This window comes from Pelophylax lessonae (assembly GCF_965119305.1).
Source record: "Pelophylax lessonae genome assembly, chromosome: 4".
Classification (NCBI taxonomy): Eukaryota; Metazoa; Chordata; class Amphibia; order Anura; family Ranidae; genus Pelophylax; species Pelophylax lessonae.
The window spans coordinates 495,229,321-495,255,679 of record NC_138771.1 but is presented as its reverse complement, the minus strand read 5'-3'; the positions used below and the strand labels follow the sequence as shown (position 1 = coordinate 495,255,679).

At 43.3% G+C, this 26,359-nt stretch overlaps 1 protein-coding gene across 7 annotated transcripts in view; it reads left to right on the top strand.

Annotated features, from left to right (window-relative positions):
- Positions 1–26,359, top strand: part of CACNA1C (calcium voltage-gated channel subunit alpha1 C) — an 800,624-nt gene that overhangs the window by 732,849 nt on the left and 41,416 nt on the right. For 4 of the 7 annotated variants that reach the window (XM_082255705.1, XM_082255706.1, XM_082255710.1 and 1 more), the window contains 6 exons: positions 5,206–5,340; positions 8,615–8,952; positions 23,013–23,039; positions 23,160–23,282; positions 24,485–24,594; positions 24,718–24,824. In XM_082255705.1, the coding sequence (XP_082111831.1) occupies positions 5,206–5,340; positions 8,615–8,952; positions 23,013–23,039; positions 23,160–23,282; positions 24,485–24,594; positions 24,718–24,824 (840 nt within the window). The remainder of the gene's footprint in view (positions 1–5,205; positions 5,341–8,614; positions 8,953–23,012; positions 23,040–23,159; positions 23,283–24,484; positions 24,595–24,717; positions 24,825–26,359) is intronic. The other 3 variants (XM_082255707.1, XM_082255708.1, XM_082255709.1) reach the window with 2 other exon arrangements.

Sequence of the window (26,359 nt, the reverse complement as noted above, 5' to 3'; positions counted from 1 at the left end):
TCACAATTCTGCGAGCTGTTCTGTCTGATATTTTTCTTGGTCTCCCAGATCTTGCTTTAACTTCCACTGTTCCTGATGACTGCCATTTCTTAATTAAATTCCGAACAGAGGATATTGACATCTGAAAACGCTTTGCTATCTTCTTATAGCCTTCTCCAGCTTTGTGAGCGTCAACTATTTTCAGTTTCAGTTTTCTAGACAACTGCTTAGAAGATCCCATGGTGCTGATTGTTGGGGCAAGGTCAGATGAGTCTGGGCATTTACAACCTTTGAGATTGATATCACCTGGTCTTCCCAGATGATGATTGAGAACAATCCATGACACTTGCAGGTCTCTGCCTTGCAAAGGGGGCAGTGCATGTTATAAATTCTGCAGGGTGCCCAAACTTTTGCAGACACCATTTTTTTGTTTTCTGTAATTTTGAAAGTGTCAATGATGGAAATAAAATCTAACTTTTGTTGACATATTATAAGAATGTCTAATCTGCAATTTGATGCCTTTTGGAGATTTTTCTATCTTGACTTGGCTTCTTTATGCACATTAATACAAATTTTTACCTGGGGTGCCCAAACTTTCGATCACCCTGTATGCTCTGCATGTTGGGTAAAATTTCTCCTATGAAAAAAAAATGGCAGAAAACCTGACATTGGTCTTAAAGTGAATATAAAGTCTCTTTTAAAAAAAATAAAAATAAAATAATAACAAACATGTTATACTTACCTCCCCTGTGCAGTTGGTTTTGCACAGAACAGCCCGGATCCTCCTTTTCTCGGTTCCCTCGTTACTGCTCCTGGCCCCTCCCTCCTATCGAGTGCCCCCACAACAAGCAGCTTGCTATGGCGGCACCTGAGCCGAGCTGCAGCTCCGTGTCTCCATTCAGACATGGAGCTTCCGGTCGGCCCCGCCCCTCTCTCTTCTGATTGGCCCACTGACTTTGATTGACAACCACGGGAGCCAATGGTGCTGCGGCTTTATCTCAGCCAATCAGGAGGGAGAGTCCCGGGACAGCCGAGGGACTCGTGGATAGACAGGGGGCACAGGTAAGTATTGGGGGGCTGAGGGGAGTTGCTAAACATGGAAGGCTTTTTATCTTAATGCATAGAATGCATTAGGATAAAAAACCTTCCTGACTTTACAACTCCTTTAACCCTTCTCTATTCAAATTTTTTTTTTTAAAGTTGTAGCTTTAAATGTACTTTATCTTTTATTTATAGTTCTAAGTATAGATAATATTTTATTGCTGGAGTGACGGCTCTTAGGCATTAACCAGTAACATCAAATGTCACAGGATCTCACTAAGACAGGCCGGTTGAGAAGGGAAAACTATATAAAAAGCCAATTATGCACTATAAAAAAGTCACATCAAATCAAATGGCCTCAAAGTGCAAAACTCTTTATCTTGTTCTCTGTATATACTACTCTATAGATAGAGGTATATAATATAGTCCAACCCCAATTCCAAAAAAGAGAGACGCTGTGTAAAATCTGCATACAAACAGAATGCAATGATTTGCAAAACTCATAAACCCATATTTTATTTACAATAGAAAATAGAAAACATATCATATGTTTAAACAGAAAAAATACAATTTTAGGGGGAAAAAAATAAGGTAATTTTGAAATTGATGGCACTAACATGTCTCAAAAATGTTGGGACAGGACCATGTTTACCACAGTGTAGCATCCCCTTTTCTTTTAACAACACTCTGTAAACATCTGGGAAGTGAGGAGACCAGTTGCTGAAGTTTTGAGAGAGGAATGTTGTCCAGTTCTTGCTTGATATAGAGTTCTAATTGCTAAACAGTCCCGGGTCTTCTTTGATGTATTTTTGTTTCAAGATGCACTAAATATTTTCAATTGGTGAAAGGTCAGTACTGCAGAAAGGCCACTTATGCACCCAGACTCCTCTACTATGAAGCCATGCTGTTGTCAGAGATGCAGTAAGCGGTTTACCTGAAATATGCAAGGCCTTCTCTCAAAAAGACATCTGAATGGGAGAATATGCTGCTCTAAAACCTGGATATATCTTGCAGCACTGATGGTGCCTTTCCAGATGTGTGGGCTGCTTATTCCATGCTGTTGCTTTTCAACTGAGCACTGAGAACAAGCCAGAATGTCCCTCTCCTTCTCAGTCTGGAGTATGTTACTTCCATGGTTGCTAAAAAAGAATGTAAAATTTCAATTCATCTAACCACAGAACAGTTTTCCAGTTTGCAACAGACCTATTTAACCACCTAAGGACTGGAAGATTTTAGCATCCTTAATGATCAGGCCATTTTTTGCGATTCAGCACTGTGTTACTTGACAATTGCACGGACGTGCGACGCTGTACCCAAATAAAATTGATGTTCTTTTTTTACAACAAATAGAGCTTTCTGTTGGTGGTATTTGAGCACCTCTGTGATTTTTATTTTTTGCGCTATAAACAAAAAAAGAACGACAATTAAAAAAAAAAAAAAAAAAACAGTATTTTTTACTTTCTGCTATATAACATTCCCAATGAAAAAAAAATAAAAAATCGAATTTTTTCATTATTTTAGGCCAATTTGTATTCTGCTACATATTTTTGGTAAAAAAAAACAATAAGTGTATATTGATTGGTTTGCGCAAAAGGTATCACGTCTAAAAACTAGCAGAAAGATTTATGTCATTTTTATTTATTTATTTATTTTTATACTAGTAATGGCGGCAATCAGTGATTTTTTTAGCGAGACTGCGACATTGCGACAGACAGATCAGACACCTAACTGACATTTTTGACGCTTTTGGGGGGACCAGTGACATTACTACAGTAATCAGTGCTAAAAATATGCACTGTTACTGTAGTAATGACACTGGCAGGGAAGGGGTTAACACCAGGAGCGATTAAAGGGTTTAATGTATGCCTAGGGAGTGTTTTCTAACTGTGAGGGAGATGGGCTTATGGAATCAACACAGGGACCTGTGTTCCTAAATATGAGGAACACAGGAGCCCTGTGTTGATTGCTGACAGAATAATGGTCTGCCATGCTTATAATGGCTGACCACCGTTCTGTCTTCCCGGGGAGTGACCGCGGCAATCGTGGCCACCGGCCCCGCAGATCAGCTTCCCCTCTCACGAATCGCAGAGGAGCGACATATGGGTACGGCGATTCGCGCAGCCGAGCCACCTTGCCGCAGTATATCTGCAGGGGGGGTCTGCAAGAGGTTAAAATGAGTTTTGGCTCAGAGAAGACGTCAGCCTTTCTGTATCATGTTCAGATATGGTTTCTTCTTTGCATGATAGAGCTTTACCTTTCATTTTTGGATGGCATAGAAAACTGTGTTCACAGACAGTGATTTTTGGAAGTATTCCTGAGCCCATGCAGTGATGTCCATCACAGAATCATGTCTGTTTTTAATTCACTACCTTCTGGGGACCCCGAAGATCACTGGCATTCAATATTGCCTTTTGGCATTGTACCTCACGCACAGAGATTTCTCTAGATTCTCAGAATCTTTTGGTGATTTTATGTACTGTAGATGAGGATATATTTAAAGTCTTTGCAATTTTACATTGAAAAACATAATTCTGAAATGTGTTAGACAATTTTTAGATGCAGATTTTCCCAGATTGGTGAACCTCTACCCATCTTTACTTTTGAGAACCTATGCCCATCTTTTCTTCTGAGACCCCCAATCATGTTACTTACCTGTTGCCAATTATCCTAATTGATTAGCTGCAAATTTTCTTCCCACTATGCCATGTTAGTACCTCTTACTTTGCCAGCTTTTTCTTGCCCTGCCCCAATTTATTTGAGATTTGTTGCTGCCATCAGTTTTATAATAACCTTATTTTTATCCTAAAATAGTACATTTTCTCAGTTTAAACATTGATATGTTTTCCATTTTCTGTTGTGAATACAATTTAGGTTTATAGGTTATGAGATTTGCAAATCATTGCATTCTGAGTTTATGTAGATTTTTCATAGAGTCCAAACTTTTTTGGAATTGTGATTGTATGCCATACACAGCTGTAAACTACCTAACACATTGTATATAACTGTACATGCCAATCTGTAAAACTGTGTACACCACCCTGTACATAGATGTATATACCACCCATATATATGTACATACCACTCCATGTATTTGTATACACCACCATGTATGTAAGTGTATATATCTGTATATACCATATTGTATATATTCGTATATACCATCCTTATATAGCTTCATCTTCCAATCTCTATGTACTTATATATAGCACAGTGTTCTTCCTATATGTAAATGCTGCCCTAAAAATATACAGTTGTGGTAATCTGTGCACAATGGAAGCCAAATATCCTATATGAATATAGAAGGACAGGATAAGTTCCATGACAGAATATTATATTTATACTGGTTAAAGCAAGTATCCCCTCTGTACAAATTTAACATAGAATATTATATCTCTGTCTACATAATCCCTCTGCCAGTAATATATTGTGTATCTGGCCTAATGAAATCAAATGACAAGGTAGAAATTAATTGTTCAGGGCCCACTGACTAGAGTGTGTGCCAGATTCTGATTTCCCTTGAAGTTGGTGTAAGTTGCATCTTTTTTTTTTTTTTTTCCTAAATTAAACTTTTATTAAGGTTGTAAGCATACAGATTAATAAAGACAAGTGTGAAAGGTCAGTAGGACCCAATTAAAGGATACATCCAGGCAAAACCTAACTAACGCTAAACCTGCTCTGTGCCACATTCTAAACCTAATCTATCTAACCCTGTAAAGCAAAAATCGCTGTACTTACCTTTTCTGCACCCGATCGGGTCCAGTCTCCAGCGACAGGGTAAGCTGTGTGCAGGAAAGGACCGACAACGGCTGTGAAATGAATGGGAAGTAACGTCACCTATAGACTTACTATGGGGCTTCCGTTGTCGAGCGCCTCTCCTGTACCTGCCTCTACGCTGAAGCAGCCGCTGTTAGCTCAGCTTGGGACCAAACCGGATTGGCTGCAGAATAGGTAAGTACAGTGATTTTTGCTTTACAGTTTCAGATAGATTAGGTTCAGAATGTGGCACAGAGCAGGTTTAGCGTTAGTTAGGTTTTGCCTGGACTTATCCTTTAATAAACATTATTACAGTATCCTGTAACAATGCAAGATTCAAGTTGCATCATTTTATTGTTGTGTCTACTGCAATCACTTGCTGGGGGAACTCGGCCATGGCACACTGTCCAGATCTTTGTGGTTCCCCCTCAGGCCGGACTGCGCACCCTGCACGATATTGGGCCTGAGATTCGCCGTGCTATTTCCGGAGATCTGACTGCAGAGGAGGAGCTGGACAAAGCCATGAAGGAGGCAGTGTCCGCGGCATCTGAGGACGACATCTTCCGGGTGTGTAGTTCAAATTGACATGAGTGTACTGGGCAGGGGGAGGGAAGGGTAGTAACTGCTGGGGGTCGCACCACTTTTGCAGTGCACACAGAGGCACTATAAGAGCCCACTTCACTCAGGAAGGGCAGGTACTTGTCTGTTAGAGTGGTGTTTGTCATTCTGTAACATTGTATTCATCATCCTATAACAATGTATTCATCAGTCTGTAACATTGCATCTGTCAGTATGAAATCCACCCATTAGGTTCAGTTCACAAAGCTTTAACACAAGGATGGCTGTATATTTTAGTCATGTGACCATTGTTTTCAAAATCTCATTGGACTCCACTGAAAATAACTTCCCTCTTTTTTTGAAAAAAAATAAGTATCCTTATACTGATGTTTTAGCTTTGTGAATTGAGCCTATAGCATTCATCATCCTGTGACCCTCTATCAGTCATCCAGCAACACTATAGGCTCAATTCACAGGATAAAAAGTGACAGTTGTTTGCTGTTGAGTTGAATGGGATATAAAATGTATACTGCTAAAAAAAAGACACTTACCCATGTGTTAAAGCTTTGTGAGTTGAGCCTTATATACTGTATGTTCCCTTGTAATATTTTGATCATTGTTTTGTAACTTTGCATCAGTCACTCTGGAGCATTGTATCCTCCATGCTTCAAGCATCTGTTACCATGTGATATATCCATTGTTCTGCAATATTGTATCTTTCACTTTGTAACACTATATCTGGCATTCTGTAATATTGTATCTATCTTTCTATAACATTGTATCTCATATTCTGTAACATTTTAGTCTTCACTCTTTAGCATTGTATCTCCCATTTTGTAACCATGTATTATGCACCTTGTAACATGTTATTTGTCACTTTATAACACTGTACCTCACATTCTGTTTAACATCATATACTTCTATCCCTAATATTATCCTGTGAAGACAGAAATATGGGATCCAATTTGTTTTTTATCTGAGCTGCATTCTGCATCCTGACATTGCTAGCTGGCTAGCCACTGACCTGGAACAAGCTTGCAGTCAGTGAAGTGTAAACTCGCATCCAACATGCTTTTTCCTGATCAGTGGCGTATCAGGTTGTAAAGCCAGAATAAAGACGACAGTGTCTGCCTGTTAAAAAGATAAGTCAGCAACGGGAGCTCCTATACTTCTATCCTGTCTTGTCTCTTTTATATTCTTCAGCTGCTAACACTGTATCCATTGCTTTGGGGCATTGTACCCATTATGCATCATTATCACATATAACATTCTATAGTTCTGTATCTGTCAATCTGCCATGTGGTATCTTTTATCCTATAACAATCTGTGCATCATATGTGTAATTTTGTCATCATCCTGAATCTGCCCCCTTTATCCAGCTTTTTCCTGCTTCTTTCCCTGATGATCCCGTTTTTCTATCACATATTCCACCACTAAGCACTGCCCTTATGCTTCATGTGACACGTTTGTTCTATCAGTTGAATTCCTTGTTGTGTCTGATATTGAACTTCAGGTTTCACATTTAAAATGTATCTAAACACTTACACTGGACATCTCTTATTGGCTCCTTTCTGGTCTGTTAAATATACTATTGAAAGTGTTTTGTTATAACTGTTCAATAATTGCACAAAAACACCTGCTGATCCTGCCAGAATTCAGTGCTGTCCCGTGCACTTTTCCACTCAGTTCCTGCTCAGTTGACACTATGAACTACAGAACATCCCCATATTTTAGAGAAGAAATTTTCTGTAGTCCTAAACACATTTCCTGTCCAGGAGTGACAATGCTGCTCCTTCAGAGATACAATACAATTAGTGACTGTTGTCATCCTAGGGCAGAAAGTGTGTTACTGGCAGGATCACCAGGTAAAACAAATACAGCCATTACATCTAAGGACTGGTAAAGTGCAATATATTACATTTTTGTACTTAAAAAATACTTGTAGGTTTAAATACATTTAACTCCTTGTTATAGTCCTGTAACAATTCACTTTGTACTGCTTCCCCGTCCCAAAACATTGTATATCTTACTTATATTGCATATTCCCTATAGAATGGTTTTCATGCTACACTGTATCAGTCTTGTGAATCTGGTTCAAAGCTCTACTTTTCTGCCATTTCATCATTTATCCATCAGTCTGCATTGACAAGGATCCATCCATCCTCTCTACCTTTTCAGTTATAGCTGGGTTGAATCACTCACTATCTTTTTATATCTTTCAGATTAACTCTTGTATATAATATTTTTTTAATTTTTACATTCTCTATTATTTGTGGATATCGCTCCAGAGGAATACAGCCTATTTTTTTTAACACAAAGATTATATGCAATCATTTTTTTGTCCGAAGTCATAGCAAAGAAAAAGAAAAATAAATTTAAAATTAGATATGGCATTCAAAGGCAGCCCCTGTGTTCTTATATGCCTTATATATTCTAACAGTGGGATCTCTCTGCCATAGTTTCTGGCCTTGTCCTTGTCTACCTCAGGAGTTTGGGTTTAATCGTCCATCTCTGTGAGTTTCAGTTTTTCCTGTTACATTCTGTAATATACAGTATAATTAATTAAAAATCAGCAGGGCTGGTGGGAGACCCTCATAATGGGTACAGTAGATGTACATACACAGAAACTCAGTTTAGGAATTGTAGGACCACTGTTAATGGCCATAGTAGGTGTGCAGATCCAAGAACTCATTGCAGGGATTGTGGGAACTCCTCATAATGGGCACAGCAGATACAGAGAGTCGTGATTTCTGTACAGAGATTATGGAAACCCATCATAATGTGCATAACAAGGTTACAGAGCCCCGAACTTAGAGTAGGGATTGTGGGAGACCCTGATAATGGGCACAGCAGGTGTGCAGAGCTGGGAATTCAGTAGAGGGATAGCAGAAACCCCACATAATGGGCACAGCAGCAGTTTAGACCCAGGAACTCAGTACAGGAATGGTAGGACCCTTTAATATAGGCACAGCAGGTGTGCAGAGTCGGGAACTCAGTGCAGAGATCTACCTTCGAAATTAATTAAACTTTCAGGGGGTTTAACTGTCTAGCATCCGACAAATGCTGAAATAATCAGTTTTGAGTGGACTAGCTTTTTGCAGTGGGGTTACTTATCTCCCTTAAGACTTTTTCCAATTATGGGAGATTTATTTTGACTGTCTAACCACTGTACACTTGCTAGATATCATTGTGCAGTTCTAGTAATTTATTCTCATCATATAAAGTCAGATTCCACCTACGTCAGTACTGTTTTTTGACCTTTTCTCTCCCTTTGTCTTGGCAGAGGGCGGGAGGCTTGTTTGGGAATCATGTAGGATACTATCAAAGCGAGGTGCGAAGTGCATTCCCTCAAACTTTCACCACGCAGAGACCTTTACACATCAACAAGACATCTGCCGGTCCTGGAGACATAGACTCACCCTCCCATGAGAAACTGGTGGACTCCACCTTCACTCCCAGCAGCTACTCATCCTCCGGATCTAATGCCAACATCAACAATGCCAACAACACGGCCCTAGTACGTCTTCCCAATCTGCCTGCCTACCAAAGCACGGTCAGCACTGTAGCGGGGCAGAGCTGCCCACTGCGCACACATGGGTCCTGGAAAATCAGCTCTAAGAGGTAAGAGGATTTTGGGAAAGAAAAATTGCTTCCCTGTCATCATACTGCTGGCTTGTGTGCCTAGTCTGTTTAGAACTGTTGAGTCGGTCTTTATTAAAAAAAAAAAGGGCTAGTTCCATGTTCCATGATTAGAATTGTGGACAGGGCTGGTCTTCACAAATAGAGAATCTCGCTCGTAGTCTGTTTAGAACTGTAGATAGAGCTGGCCTTCACCAACAGAAGTAATATCTCATAGTGTGTTTAGAACAAGGGATGGAGCTGGTTCACACCAATAGAAACTCTCACATGTAGCCTGTTTGGAACTGTGGATGGAGCTGGTCTTCATCAAAAGAAGTATTTAATTGTAGCCTATTTAGAACTGTGGATGGAACTGGTCTTTAGACCAATAGTAAATTTAACTCTTAACTTTAAGTTTGTTTAGTACTGTGGCTTCAGCTGGGGGGCTTCAGCTGGGGTTTACCAATAAAACGATTTTACTCCCCAGCTAAAAGAACATAAAGATTGTATTCGGTTTAGAACTGTTGATAGAATTGTTCTCTACTAATAGAAGATCCTTCTTACAGTTTGTTTAGAACTATGAATGGAGCTTGTCTTTACCAATTGAAGATCTTGCTTGTAGCCTGTTTAGAACTATAGATGCAGCTGGTCTTCACCAGTTGAAGATCTTATTCAAAGTCTGTTTAAAACTATAAATGGAGCAGGTTGATACCAATGGAAGATCAAACAGTCTGTTTAGCCGCCTGAGAGAAGAGCTTTAGGACAAAAAATGTCTTGTTAAAATAAGGAGCCCCTAAAATCACTAAATACCACCAACACTTGCTTTTCTTGAAATGGCACATAGATAATAGGCAATGCAGTACCTCTCACAGACTGCATGTCTACACACCTTCCTGATAATTAGCAAAGCTAACACAAGAGCAGAGTTGGGAGAAGTTCACATTTTATGAAAAAACTGCTAAGGTTGGCCCATTCATGGAGTAAATTCCTTTCCTGCAACCACAGGGGAACACCTCCCACTGATCCATTGTATTCTCTCTGTGGAAGACAGTGATTATTGCTAGTGGCTTTACCAGTGCTAGCGATAATTGCATGTAAAATCCGGGGCAGGCTGGTTGTACTTAAGTTGATCGTTCGATCTACTTGGTACATTCAGCCTACCCATACATGGTTCGAATCGTGGCCAGTTCCTGCTGAACTGGCCAAGATTCAAACTGTCTGTGGCCAGCCTAAGACTGGAGGAGTGGCTACACAAAGAAACTTAAATATAAATTTATGAACAAGTACCTTGCAGTTGTAAGCAGCATACATTGTTCAGCTAAAAGGGCAAGATTTGTTTCTAAAATAAAAACAGGATTATATTATGTGATCATACTAGTGAATAAGCCAGCTACACCTAAAGATTAAGGGCATCTTAATCCCAGAAAGGTATTATTTTTAGGGATAGCAAGGAAAAGGGATTCTAATGGTGCCATTATTTAGGGAAACTGTCTCTAATTTGCTCTCCCTATGGTGTATTACCGCTATTGAAGGTGGCTCTCCCCCCCCCCCCCTTATACCAACTATAGGGATATTTAGCAGTGCCTGTTCAAGTGATTTGGGTTAATACAGATGTTATACATGCTTAACAGCTCCTAAAGAAGCAGAAAAGCCAAACATTTAGAAATGTTCTATTTGGAAGCAAATGCATGCCCCAATTTTTAACAATTTTTAATCAAATAAAGAATATATTTTTATAAAATGTATGTGTTATGGCACCATTGAAATACCTTTTCCTTGCTATCCCTAAAAAAATTTTATGTGACCACTTTTTAGGCTTAACCCGTGTTGTCGTATATTGTGGTAATTTTCGGTCTTCAACTATTCATTATTTATTAAAGTGAATGTAAATGCAATAATGTTTTCAAAAAAATACCAAACAGGTCTATACTTTCCTGCTCTGTGCAATTCTATTGCACAAAACAACCCAGAACCATCCTTCTCAGGTCCCCACTGGTGCTTCTGGCTCCTCCTCTTTGGCGAGTGCTCCCTTGGGAAGCCACTTCCTATGGGTGCATTCGTGCAGGCTCACTCCCGGGCCCCGTTGCCTGCGTCTATAGCCCCTGCCCCTCGCTCCCTTAATGACTGGCTTTGATTGACAGCAGCTGCCTTAGCAAAGCCTGTGAGATCAAGAAGCGAGGGGAGAGAGCTTCTGCAAATGGGTACAGCATTGTATCAAATGAGGTGTTAGGTAAGTATAGGGGAGGGGGGGGTGAGGGGAGATATTGCTAACTAAACATTTTTTACCTTAACCACCTCCAGCCCAAGGACATCATATGACGTCCTGGACTTTGAGTAGAGATATCTGAATGATGCCTGAAGCTGCAGGCATCATTTAGATATCATCTTTCACAGCCGGCGATTCCCTGCAACATAAGAACAATCATAGTGGCAGTTTAGGTGCTCCTACCGACTCGCCCGGGCGATTGGTGAGAAGGAATCCACCGGAGGCGGAAGTACACCACAGAGAATACCATAGAGAATACCGAGGACCAGATGGTCCCCGGCAGTCTCTAAGACTTATGACGTCACGTCCGGCCAGGGGTGTACCAAGGGGTTGGCGAGATCGGCGCCCGCTAGGGGCGCAGGCCGAGGGGGGGCGCAGGCCGAGGGGGGGGCACACAAATCATTTGGCAGTGTTAGTGATTTCTGCGCCCTCCGCTCAGCCTGCGCTCCCCGGCGCCCCCAGGCAGCATCCAGGTCTGAAACATTGAGAGCGGCTGAGCAGGCAGACCAGGAGACTGAGACTGCCTCTCACAGCATCCCCAGCCGCTCTTACACACACTGCTGCAGCCTCAGCATTCCTCCGGCTCTACCGATTTTTTTCCTCTCTTACTCTCAATAAACGAGCAGCTCCTGCACATGACATCCATCCTCGCTTCGGGTCAGCAAGGCAGGTAGCTCCCTCATTCCTCTTTCCCTGCACCACTGCACTGATTCCCCCTCAGTGCTCTACATCAAGCCATCTGGGAGTTCAGGCCCCTCTCTCTGTCCCCCCCTCTTTCTTTATCACCCCCCTCTTTCTCTGTCACCCCCCTTTGTCTGTCACCCCCCCTTTGTCTGTCACCCCCCCTCTCTCTGTCACCCCCCCTTTCCCTGTCACCCCCCTCATTCTCTGTCACCCCCCTCGTTCTCTGTCCCCCCCTTTCTCTGTCACAACCCCCCTTTCTCTGTCACCCCCTCTTTCTCTGTCACCCCCTTTCTCTGTCACCCCCCTCTTTCTCTGTCACCCCCCTTTCTCTGTCACTCCCCCTCTTTCTCTGTCACTGCCCTCTTTCTCTGTCACCCCCCTCTCTCTCTGTCACCCCCCCTTTCTCTGTCACCCCCCTTTCTCTGTCACCCCCCCCTTTCTCTGTCACCCCCTCTTTCTCTGTCACCACGCTCTCTCTGTCACCCCCTCTCTCTCTCTGTCAACCCCCCCTCTCTCTGTCACCCCCCCCCTTTCTCTGTTACCCCCTCTTTCTCTGTCATCCCCCTCTGTCACTCCCCCTCTTTCTCAGTGCCCTAAATCAAGCCCTCTGGGAGTTCAGGCCCCTCTCTCTGTCACCCCCCCTCTTTCTTTATCACCCCCCTCTTTCTCTGTCACCCCCCCTTTGTCTGTCACCCCCCTCTCTCTGTCATCCCCCCATTCTCTGTCACTCCCCTCATTCTCTGTCACCCCCCTCGTTCTCTGTCACCCCCCCCTTTCTCTGTCACGCCCCCTTTCTCTGTCACCCCCCTCTTTATCTGTCACCCCCCTCTCTCTCTGTCATCCCCCCTTTCTCTGTCACCCCCCTTTCTCTGTCACCCCCCCTTTCTCTGTCACCGCCATCTTTCTCTGTCACCCCCTCTTTCTCTGTCACCACCCTCTCTCTGTCACCCCCCTCTCTCTCTCTCTGTCACCCCCTCTCTCTCTCTGTCACCCCCCCCCCTCTCTCTCTGTCAACCCCCTTCTCTCTCTGTCACCCCCCCTTTCTCTGTCATCCCCTCTTTTTCTGTCACCCCCCTCTGTCACTCCCCCTCTTTCTCTGTCATCCACCTCTTTCTCTGTCATCCCTATCTCTCTGTCACCCCCCTCTTTCTCTGTCACCCCCCCTTTCTCTGTCACCCTCCCTTTCTCTGTCACCCCCCACTCTCTTTAACCCCCCCCTCTCTCTGTCACTCTCTCTCTGTTACCCCCCTCTCTCTCTGTCACCTCCCTCTCTCTCTGTCAACCCCCCTCTCTCTCTGTCACCCCCCTCTCTCTCTGTCACCCCCCTTTCTTTGTCACCCCCCTTTCTCTGTCACCCCCCTCTTTCTCTGTCACCCCCTCTCTCTCTCTCTCTCTGTCACCCCCCTCTCTCTCTGTCACCCCCTCTTTCTCTGTCACCCCCCTCTCTCTGTCACCCCCTCTCTCTTTCACCCCCCCCTTTCTCTGTCACCCATCTTTCTCTGTCACCCCCTCTTTCTCTGTCACCCCCTCTTTCTCTGTCACCCCCCTCTCTCTCTGTCACCCCCCTTTCTCTGTCACCCCCCTCTTTCTCTGTCACCCCCCTCTCTCTGTCAGTTCCCCTATTTCTCTGTCACCCCCTCTCTCTCTGTCACCCCCCTCTTTCTCTGTCACCCCCCTCTCTCTCTCTGTCACACCCCCTCTCTCTCTGTCACACCCCCTCTCTCTCTGTCAACTCCCCTCTCTCTCTGTCACCCCCCCTTTCTCTGTCACCCCCTCTTTCTCTGTCACCCCCCTCTGTCACTCCCCCTCTTTCTCTGTCACCCCCTCTCTCTCTGTTGACCCCTTCTTTCTCTGTCACCCCCTCTCTCTGTCACCCCCTCTCTCTCTGGCACCCACTCTCTCTGGCACCCCCCCTTTCTCTGTCACCCCCCTCTTCCTCTGTCACCCCCCCTTTCTCTGTCGACCCCCCTCTTTCTCTGTCACCCCCCTCTCTCTCTGTCACCCCCTCTTTCTCTGTCACCCCCTCTTTCTCTGTCACTCCCCTCTTTCTCTGTCACCCCCCTCCCTCTCTGTCAACCCCCTCTCTCTCTATCACCCCCTCTCTCTCTGTCACCCCCTCTCTCTCTGTCACCCCTCTCCCTCTCTCTCTCTCTCTGTCACCCCCTCTCTCTCTGTCACCACCTCTTCCTCTGTCACCCCCCTCTCTCTCTGTCACCCCCTCTCTCTCTCACCCCCCTCTCTCTCTCTCACCCCCTCTCTCTCTCTGTCACCCCCCTCTTTCTCTGTCACCCCCTCTCTCTCTGTCACCCCCCCTCTCTCTCTCTCTGTCTCCCCCTCTCTCTTTGTCACCCCCTCTCTCTGTAACGCTCCTGCGTTTTTGTTCTAGTGAGCTGGATTTGCAGCTGCAGAATCTCCACTCAGTAGTCGTGTAGAGATGTGTTGAATTACCAGATCCAACTCTCCAGACTCATCATTGTGGCCCAGCCTGCTTCAGCATGCAAATATACATACACTCAATAAGATGTTCCTGGAGTGATAGGATGTATACGATAGTATAGAGGTGATGTGCTGAAGGGACAGGCGTGAGCAGTGATAGCAATGATAAGCACTTGATAGTAATGTTCAGGAGAGTAGTAGATGGTGATAGGTAGTATGCAGATAGGTTAGTAATCATGTATGGTAACAGGTGGTAGGGGACAGCAGATGATATATACAGGAGAGACTAACCTAGTGCAAGGATATAGATGGTAGTAGACTCAAGAGCTAGCAATCTATGTAACAGTGCAGATGATAGAATAGTAATGCATAGATAGTAACAGTCCTTAGTGTGCAGAAGTAGATAGTGTAAGTTTGTTATGAAGGAATCCCCTGTGGGGTACTTATCACTAGTGAGGTTAGTAAGCAGAAGGGTCCGGTAGTAAGAGAGTGATCCGGTAGCGAGATACGGGATCAATAGCGAGGTTCCGGTCTGTTCCAGGTAAGGGAATTAGCTGGAGGCTCCGGCAGCATAAGACAAGGCTGTTAAGCATGCGGTTTGAACGAACAACCTGTGAGAGAAAGCCGGCGATTGAAATAGCCGCTCAGAGCGGCGCTCAGTGATGATGTCATGCGGCTTAAAGGTATATGCGTTCCACCTAACTGAAAGGGTGGGACGCAATAAGTAAAGGAAGATGGTCAATAAGGGTACCGAAGGTACAAGAATCTTACAGTACCCCCCCTTAAGGCCGGCTCCGGAAGGCCTATAGCACTGGTTTCTCTGGGTATTTAGAGTGGAACCTTCGTATAAGCCTGGGTGCGTGAACGTCAGAAGTATCTAACCAGGTGTCGTCTTGGGGTCCATAGTTCTTCCATCTTATGAGATATTGGAGTTTTCCTCTGTGGATACGAGAATCCAAAATCTCCCTAATCTCAAATTCTTCTCCGCCTTCAACTTGTACTGGAGGTGGAGGCAAGATGGTAGGCCTTATTCCTTGGTTAGGAACATGTGGTTTCAGTAACGACACATGAAAGATGGGATGTATTCTGAGATTTGCCGGTAAAGTGAGTTGCACTGCAGCTTTTCCAATGAGTTTCTTAATTGGGAAGGGTCCCAGAAATAAAGGTCCAAGTTTTTTACTAGGGATCTTTAACCTCAAATTTTTTGTCGATAGCCACACGAGATCCCCAATAGCATATTGAGGAGAAGGTTTCCTACGAAGGTCGTAGTACCTTTTTTGTTGACTATGAGCGTGTGAGATGGTGGTATTAAGTAAACCCAGAGAGTCTTTTATTTGGGTAAGATAATCCGAGGCTACTGGGTTACTTGATGGTAGGATGCGTGGTGGAAGAAGTGTGGGATGAAACCCATAGTTTAAGTAGAACGGACTTTGCTTAGTAGTACTGTGGGTTGCGTTGTTGTAAGCAAATTCCGCCAGAGGGAGGAGGTCCACCCAATCATCCTGTAGGTATGAGGTGTAGCAACGTAGATATTGTTCAATGCACTGGTTGACTCTTTCAGTCTGTCCGTTGGTCTGAGGGTGGTAAGGAGAAGTGAGTTTTCGCTCAATCCGTAGTATATGACATAGAGCTTGCCAAAACTTGGAGATGAACTGTGAGCCACGATCAGATAAAAGAGTCTTTGGAATTCCATGTAACTTGAACACATGTTTCACTAGTAATTCCGCTGTTTGCTTAGATGAAGGTAGTCTGCGAATAGAAATGAAATGTGCCATCTTTGTCAGATGGTCCACTGACACTAGAATGGTATTAAATCCTTTGGAAGGTGGTAATTCTACTATAAAGTCTAAGGACACAACTTCCCATGGAACCTGGGGTATTGGTAGACTGCAAAGTAGACCAGATGGTTTTGTGGTGTCAATTTTGGACCTTGCACAGATGTCACATGAAGAAACAAATTTTTGTACAGACGTCTTCATATCAGGCCACCAAAACTGCCTGGTAAGCAAATTAAAGGTCTTAGTCATACCCATATGTCCTGCCATAGGCACATCATGTGACAATTCCAAGATCTTGGTACGCATGGTAGGGGGTATGTAGAGTTTGTCGTTGTAGTAGAGGAAGCCTTCTGCATCAGCACTTAGTTGTGGTGGAGGTGAATCCAGTCCTATACTGTGCAAAATCTCTTCCTTCAGGGAACGAACAACACCAATAATACGTTCATAGGGTATTATAGGGATTGAAGGGATTTTGGCGCAGTTATCTTCGGTTAATCGTGATAGCGCATCCGCTTTTTTGTTTTTGTCTGCAGGCGTGTAGGTCACTAGGAAGTTGAATCTTAGGAAGAATAATGACCAACGTACCTGCCGGTGGGAAAGAGTTTTGTTTGTCTGAAGGTATTGAAGATTTTTATGATCTTTATATATGAGTATTGGCAATCGAGTACCTTCAAGTAGATGTCGCCAATTCTCTAGTGCCAGTTTTATGGCAAGCAACTCTTTTTCACCCACTGGGTAATTCACCTCTGGGCTGCTTAGTAATTTAGAGAAGAAAGCAACTGGGTGGAGTGGTGAAGTATTTGTTGGTCGTTGGGAGAGAACTGCTCCTACTGCCATATTTGACGCATCTACCTCCAGGATATATTGGAGGGATGGGTCTGGATGGCGTAGTATGGGAGCAGAAGTAAAGCTTGATTTTAACAAGCGGAAAGCTCCATTTGCTTCTTCTGACCATTTGAATGGTTTCTTTATACTTGTAAGTTGTGTGAGAGGTCTCACAATAGCAGAGAAGTTCTTGATGAACTTCCTATAGAAGTTTGAAAATCCGAGGAATCGTTGTAATGCCTTACGCGTTGTTGGTATAGGCCAATCCAGAATACACCATATCTTGCTCATATCCATCTTGATTCCGGTTTTAGATATGATGTATCCTAGGAATAGTACTTCTTCTTTATGAAATAGGCATTTTTTTAATTTCACGTATAGATTGTGTGCGAGTAATCTGGACAACACAAGTCTTACATGTTTTATATGTTCAGACAAGGATCGAGAATAGATAAGTATATCGTCCAGATATACCACAACACAAACATCAAGTAAGTCTCTGAAGATGTCATTTATGAATCGTTGAAAAGCTGCGGGAGCATTACACAACCCGAAAGGCATCACAAGATATTCGAATAATCCGTATCTGGTTCTGAATGCTGTCTTCCACTCATCTCCGTCACGGATTCGGATTAGGTTGTATGCCCCTTTTAGGTCCAATTTAGAAAAGTAGGTAGCCCCGCGCACTTGTTCAATGAGTTCAGGGATGAGCAGTAAAGGATAGCGATCCTTTATCGTAATGGTATTTAATTGCCTATAGTCAATAATAGGCCTAAGACTTGAATCCTTATTGCGGACAAAGAAAAGTCCTGCAGCTGTGGAAGAAGTAGAGGGTCTGATGAACCCTTTCGCCAAATTCTCATCCAAGTATTCCTTGAGATGAGAAAGTTCATCCTGTGAAAGAGGATAAACATGACCGAAAGGCAATTTACTATTAGGGAGTAGATCGATAGAACAATCATAGTCCCTATGGGGAGGCAACACTTGAGCATTTTTCTCAAGGAAGACTTCAGACAGATCCTGGTAGCATAGTGGTGTAATCTCATCTGACACCACAGACAGGATCTTTCCATATGATGGGAGGTTACACGTGATCTCGCAATAGTGAGAAGGGAAGGTTAGAGTCCGTGTTTTCCAATCAATGGTTGGTTGATGTATGTGTAACCAGGGAAGTCCCAAAATAATGGGAAAATGTGGTGAAGGTAGTACATCAAAAGTGGTGGTCTCCATATGAGACTCGTTAGCAGTGACAAGGAGTGCTTGTGTCTGATTGGTGATTGGACCAGAAGATAACGGAACTAACAGAATAACTAACAGAGACAGGTTTAAGTTTTGAAATAATAGGTATTTTATTTAAGGTAACAAAACGAGTATCGATATAGTTCCCACAAGATCCTGTGTCGATCATAGCCTTGGTGGTGATCCTAGTTTGGTCCCACTGTAATGTCAAATGAATAAAGAGATAGGGATTAGAAAAGGAAGTCGTTAATCCCCCTAGCAAGACATGTGAACACTCACCCTCTTTTTTGCGGGCAAGGGGACAGACGCTTATCAAATGATCCGGGGAGGCGCAGTACATGCAGAGATTTTCGGATCTTCTCCTGGCTCGTTCAGTAGTCGATAAAGGTGGGCGTATCGTTCCTACCTCCATAGGAGTAGGGTCAAGGGGCGAAATCCGAGAAGGACTGGACAATGGCATTCCCATCTTCTCAGCCTTTCTTTCTCGCAGTCGCCTGTCAATGTTGATACTGAGTTGTATTAAGGCATCCAAAGTGCCAGGTAAATCCGCTCGGGCGAGCTGGTCTTTAACGGCTTCTGACAACCCGAGTCTGAACTGAGTTCGCAGAGATGTATCATTCCACCCTGAATCAAGGGTCCATCTTTTGAACTCTGCTACAAAGTCTTCAACAGGTCTCCTTCCTTGTTTTAAAGCCCTCAATTGGCTATCAGCAGTACTCTGCCTATTGGGGTCTTCATATAAGCTAGCGAGTTCCGCTAGGAATAAAGGATAGGAGTTGAGAAGAGGATCATCTTTCTCAAAGAGAGAGTCTGCCCAGGCCCGTGGATCACCCGACAAATATGAAATAGTGGTACAGACTTTAATTTGATCAGTAGGGTAAGTACGAGGTTTTAGCAAGAAAAGCAATTGACATGCGTTTTTGAATTCACAAAATTTTTTCCGATCACCTGTAAACACTAGAGGAGGGTTTATTTTAGGTTCACGGGGCTGAGCAGCAGTGAGCTGTGAAAGACGGGCCATCTGCTGTCTCAGAGTCTAATTTTCATTTTTTACTTCAGTAAGAGCAAGTATTAATGCATCTACTTTTTGTGTTAATTGTATCACTTGAGTGGGTAATTCTGCTGAATCCATTTTTTAGGTTCGTTCAATCTGTAACGCTCCTGCGTTTTTGTTCTAGTGAGCTGGATTTGCAGCTGCAGAATCTCCACTCAGTAGTCGTGTAGAGATGTGTTGAATTACCAGATCCAACTCTCCAGACTCATCATTGTGGCCCGGCCTGCTTCAGCATGCAAATATACATACACTCAATAAGATGTTCCTGAAGTGATAGGATGTATACGATAGTATAGAGGTGATGTGCTGAAGGGACAGGCGTGAGCAGTGATAGCAATGATAAGCACTTGATAGTAATGTTCAGGAGAGTAGTAGATGGTGATAGGTAGTATGCAGATAGGTTAGTAATCATGTATGGTAACAGGTGGTAGGGGACAGCAGATGATATATACAGGAGAGACTAACCTAGTGCAAGGATATAGATGGTAGTAGACTCAAGAGCTAGCAATCTATGTAACAGTGCAGATGATAGAATAGTAATGCATAGATAGTAACAGTCCTTAGTGTGCAGAAGTAGATAGTGTAAGTTTGTTATGAAGGAATCCCCTGTGAGGTACTTATCACTAGTGAGGTTAGTAAGCAGAAGGGTCCGGTAGTAAGAGAGTGATCCGGTAGCGAGATACAGGATCAATAGCGAGGTTCCGGTCTGTTCCAGGTAAGGGAATTAGCTGGAGGCTCCGGCAGCATAAGACAAGGCTGTTAAGCATGCGGTTTGAACGAACAACCTGTGAGAGAAAGCCGGCGATTGAAATAGCCGCTCAGAGCGGCGCTCAGTGATGATGTCATGCGGCTTAAAGGTATATGCGTTCCACCTAACTGAAAGGGTGGGACGCAATAAGTAAAGGAAGATGGTCAATAAGGGTACCGAAGGTACCAGAATCTTACACTCTCTCTCTGTCACCTCCCCTCTCTCTCTCTCTCTCTCTGCAACCCCCTCTTTCTTTGCCACCCCCTCTTTCTCTGTCACCCCCCCATCTCTCTCTCTGCAACCCCCCTGTCTCTCTCTGCAACTCCCCATCTCTCTCTGCCACCCCCCTCTCTCTCTGTCACCCCCCCTCTCTCTGCAACCCCCCTCCTCTCTCTGTCACCCCCCCATCTCTCTCTGTCACCCCCCTCTCTCTCTGTCACCCCCCTCTCTCTCTCTCTGCAACCCCCCCCCTCTCTCTGTCAACCCCCCCTCTCTCTCTCTATAAACCCCCCTCTCTCTCTGTCAAACCCCCCCCCCCCCGACACAATGTTTGCCCACTAGAGAGCTCTACACTAGGCCAACTAAGGGACACCTCAGAAACTTTCAATTCCCTTTTAAACATTTTTTTCAGTTACATTTTTTACTTTTTCATGGGGGGGGGGGGGCGCCGATACAGCTCCTCGCCAAGGGCGCTGGAGACCCTAGGTACGCCTCTGCGTCCGGCCTGGCAGTTGTAAAAGGCTGAGATCTCAGTCTTTCCAGCCTAGAGGAGAGATGTGGAGACTTAAAGACCCCACATCTCTCCATGAAGAGGACCTGTCATGCCTTATTCCTATTACAAGGGAGGTTTACATTCATTGTAATAAGAATAAAAAACAAATGTAAAGGGAAAGTGTAAAAATGTAAATATAAAATAAACAATAAAAAAAAAAAAAATTTTAAAGGGCCTCCAGAAGCGAACGCATATGTTCATTGCACCCACATATGTAAACAGCATTTAAACCACATATGTGAGTTTTCACTGTGAACATTAGAGCAAGAGCAAAAATTCTAGCCCAAGACCTCCCCTCTAACTCTAAACTGGTAACCTGTAAAAAATGTTAAAGCATCGCCTATGGAGATTTTTAAGCACTGAGGCTTGGCGCCATTCCAGGAGTGTTTGCAATTTGAAAGCGTGACATGTTAGATATCTATTTACTTGGGGTAACATCATCTTTCATATTATACAAAAAAATTGGGCTAACTTTAGTGTTTTTTTTATTTTTTATTCATAAAACGTTTGAAAAAATTGCTGCACAAATACCGTGTGACATAAAAAGTTGCAAAAACTGCCATTTTATTCCCTAGGGTATGCTGAAAAAATAATGTTTGGGGGTTTTGAGTCATTTTCTAGCAAACAAATGATGATATTTACATGTAGGAGAGGAGTGCCAGAATGGGCCCGGTATGAAAGTGGTTAATACAAGGAATGCATTAAGGTAAAGTGGGTTACATTCACAGAGCAGTATTTTACCACATTCGAGTATGGGGTAAGATACTTCACAGCATTCTTAAAAAAATATTTTGGAATGCACTAAAAAACTCTACTAAAATACTGCATGTGCTATTTTATAAAGTCATAAAGTGTTAATAGCTGGTTAAGGAGCAGCCACCAGCATCCTTAACAACAAGTAGTGGGTGGCTGCTGCGTTCTTAACAACAGATAAGTCATCAGCTGTCAGCAGGGTTCCCTGCTGACAGCTGAAAATAAAAAGAATTTCCAGCAATAAAATAATTAAGAAGCAAAACAGCGTGGGGTTCCCCTCAATCCATACCGTTCCCCACCAAAATCCATACTAGACCCTTATCAGAGCATGCAGCCTGGCAGGTCAGGTAAGGAGGGGGGGGGGAAGTAAGCACGCCCCCCTCTCCTGAATCATACCAGGCCACATGCCCTCAACATGGAGGGGGGGTTGCTTTGGGGCATGGAGGGCATTGGTGGCTCATGTTGATTGGGAAGAATTGGCTGGTTGTGGGGATCTTCGGGTGGGGAGCTTATCAGAATCTGGAAGCCCCCTTTAACAAGAGGGCACCCAGATGCCACCCCTCTACTCATTCACCAAAAAAAAAGTGTAGTGTAAATAAACACGGGAGGCAGTTTTTGACAAATCCTTTATTTAAAAAAAATAAAAATAAATTGTCCCCTGGTGTAGATCCAGCATCAATCACGATGAAAGTTGGCCGCCAACCTGAAAAAAATAAAATCTGCTCCCGACGAAGGCCCCCACCAAATGACAGCTCCGCCGCCTCCCGCCGCTAAATAAACTAAGTCCCCTTGTGATGTCACCGACCGGGGCATGCTGGGTCGGTGACGTGAATACATGTCACAGAATTCAAAGAAGTAAATGTGTGGAGATCTTCACAAAGTAAATTTACAGACTTCAGGACTGTTCATATCAATAGGAGTAGGCTGGAAATAACTGATATTCAATGTGGAAATTAATATATGATTTTACATTTTGATCATAGGTACACTTTGAAGCACAGTTTCCAGCAAATAGATAAAACTACCATACAGTTCAGCATTTTAATAATTTATTAAGCATTATCTTTTTTGGTACAAGCTCTAAAACTGTAGGTCTGTGATGTCATTCAAACATGTTTCAGGCACTTGGGGCTGAGGTGTTTAGGCTGGCTTCCAAGAATAGTGGAGCGTAGGGGAGGACCTCAACAGCACATTGCAGTGCTGGTGATAGGAAGATGACAAAGATAGATACAGGCTTTAGTAGTAGTGGTATCATGTTTTGGCCATGTGGTGTGGCGGGAGTGTTTAAAATTGTAGCAGTTCAAGTGGCTTAACAGGAATTGCTAATCTTTTGGCAGGTATAGTAGTTCACATCTGTGTATTTTGGCTGTTTGTCTGAAGCACCACTGTTAATCCCACAAATTGTGGGACTCTCCCTAAGTGGTTGCTCATGTCTCTGATACCAGAGCTGTCTTTCATGTCTCTGTCTATGTGACTGTCTCTTTCTGTTTCTCTCTGTGCTGCCTCAGGACATGTCACTGCAAGGCCTGGGGACGGTAGGTGTCTGTCAGTCTCATACATCTGTTCTGTGTGTTTGGTGGTGGCAGGGTCAGAATTTTTTAAACAGGCCAAAAAACCAGGAGTGCTATCACTAATATATCCCACCGCCTTCACAGTTCAGTGTCCCGGGACAGCAGACTGCCAATCATCTGCCGTGAGGAAGCATCTCAGGATGAGACATATGATGCCAGCGAGGAGGTGGAGTACAACAGCGAGCCGAGCCTCCTATGCTCAGACATGTAAGATCACAGACACACAGAAGGCATTAAGTGCAATGTTTTATAGCGAGTATTAATCATTTTAAAATAATATATTGTTTTTACTGGATACAGGCCTTCATTCCATAACGTACTATAACGGAGCCCCCTTTGAATGGTTGTTGGGTGGGAAGATCAAACATTTTTTTCCAAAGGTTTTAGTGGGAAATTGAATTCACTTATTGTGATATTGTCTACCAAACACCCAATATATCAATACTGATGGACATATGGCTTAGACAGCCCATTGCTGCACAGAAAAAGAATGTCATCCTGGAGGCTGCAGATAAAGATGAAAAATAGTTAGAAGGGGAATAATTAATCTTATAGCTTGGTTGAATATATCTTTATTAATCTTTTTTTCGTCATGTAAAAATCTGAACAAATCAGGATACGGAAAAAGGGGCAAAGGGGACATAAACACAAGGTATTATGGTTTACATCATAATATCGGATGCTTCCAAAAAACAATGAGTCCCAACTAAAAGAACATATCTATTAACCATGACATAAGTGGTACTCCAGTAAGGGAAGGGAAGAGCCTAGAAAAAAGAAAAGCATAGACAGGAGAAAGAAGGTAAAAGACAAATGAAATCGATAGATCATAAAAGTCCTATAATTCCTGGATATCCAATCTAAGTAAAGGGGACCTAAAATATCAAAAATGGACGTAAGGTGGAGCAACGTGAGTTAATATACCCTATCTATTTGCAAACCTTTGACAAAACTTGTCTGAGGTTGTTTAATGTATCCAGATATATCACAATTTATCATGTTTTTCCCCATGTATCTGTTTCCTTATAATTCATCTTATATCTTGATTATGCACACACTTATCAATATGACTCTTTGTAATGTATAAATATTTATCAGGTAGAAAAATCTCTGCTCTTAGCCGTCACTCTACCTTGCCTATTACACTCACCAACAGGGTATCATACCCTCCAACTTGACCCTTCATAAGATAGAAAATACTCTGCCCCTGACATTTTTCAACATTTCTGATTACACTCACAACAAACAAATCACACCTTTCAATTTGACCCTCCTAAGGGAGAAAATACTCTGCTCCTGGTCTTCTTTCTAAGTTTGTGAAAACACCCACTATGGAGATATCATACCCTATGTGTAAAGTCAGCAGACCATATTGTATTCTTATCCTATGCTTTTCACATTCCCTACAGGTTCTCAGATCAAGATGAGGAGAGCCGGCAACTGACCCCATCAGAGGGAGAAGTGGAGAGAGGGCTGTGTCCATCTCCCAAGAGAAGCTTCCTGCGTTCTGCCTCATTAGGTAACTGTAAACACCATTGTTTTGATTTTACTGTGGCTTGTAGTACACATTCTACAACACAGATGGGGAACTGCAAACAGTAAAATAATGGTCAATGTTGCTCATCTATTACTTTCTTTGCAGGCAGGAGGGCCTCATTCCATTTGGAATGTCTGAGGAGATACCGGAATCAAGGTGGGGACGCATCACCCAAAGCCGTATTACCGCAACTTCACCTGGTGCACCATCAGGTAGGTTCTCCTGGCAGGGCTGCTGTTAGAAATCACGGGGGCCCTGTACAGCCTACCTGGCAGGGCCCCCCTGAATATATCAAGACAATATTTTCAGTAAACATACACTGAAATCATTATAAGCAGATACAAACATATCAGAGAACCTGTGTGAATTAGCCCTTTTTTAATTGTTTTTTACATTTGTTTAAAAAAAAAAAACATATACAGTATATGTATATATATATATATATATATATATATATATATATATAGATATATATATATTTTTTTTTTTTTTTATGTTAAAATATGTTGCAATTTTTTTATTTTACATTTTTTTTTAATTATTTATTACAATGTTTAATTATTATTATTTTTTAAAATTTGGTATTTTTTTACAGGACAGGGAAAGCTGCAGCGCAGTTGGGGGGGGGGGCAGTACAGTGAAAGGGGGGCACACAAGATGGGGGGGATCAGAAGCAGGGAAAATGGGTAGGGGAATGCGTGTCGGAGAAGTAATTACATGAACCGTGCTCTGTGTCTGCGTCTCTCCCCGCAGCAGCTGAAAGCTGGTAGGAGGGGAAGCAACTGGCTTTCAGCTGCTGCAGAGAGCAGCACAGGGTTTCCTTCTGTAATTGCCCCTCCAGCTGACCGCACTGATTCCCCATGCTGTTATGGCCCCCCCTGTGTGCCCGGACTCCCTAAAGGAGGACTCGTGGTCCCCCCCATCAGCGGCCCTGCCTCCTGGGCACAGCATTGATTCAGTACCCCTGCTAATTATCTTTTTTCTTATGAGAGTCATACTCTTGTTTTATGACTTTGATCCCTGCCAACCATTTAAACCTCTAAAAAAGCACATTAAGCTACATTTTAACTTTACATTTTGGTTAATCCAGCAAGTACTGATATTTCAGTTTTTAGTTGATGCTGGAGAGTTAGACACCCTGACAGTCTCTTCCTTCTGACTCTTGGTTACTCTATTGCTGAGATCTCTGCACTGAGTTCCTGGCTCTCCATACATCCTGTCCCCATTATGAGTGTTCTCTTCATCCCTGTGCTGAGTCCCTGCGGCTGCACACCAACTGTGCCCATTATGAGGGGTTCCAACCATCCCTGTGGTAAGTTCTCAGCTCTGCCCATCTGCTTTGCCCATAATGAAAAGCTTCCATTTTCTCTGTGCTGAGTTTCCAGACCTGTACACCCACTGTGCCCATTATGAGGGGTTTCCACCATGTCTGCACTAAGTTCCTGGCTGTACATTATGAGGGATTCCAACCATCAATATGCTGAATTTCTGGCTCTGCACACTTACTGTGACAATTAAAGGGTTTTAGCACCATGCTTGCACTCCGTTTCCAGGTCTACACACCTGCTCTGCCCATTATGAGAAGCTCCCAGCATACTCGTGCTTAGTTCCCGGCTCTACACACCTTCTGTGACAGCTCTGGCTCTAACAGTCAAAAAAAGTTTGTGCTTTAGATATAATTTATCTTTTGTTATTTAGGCCTCTTTAGTATCACTCAAAATAACCTGCTCTGTCTCTTTTCTGTCTT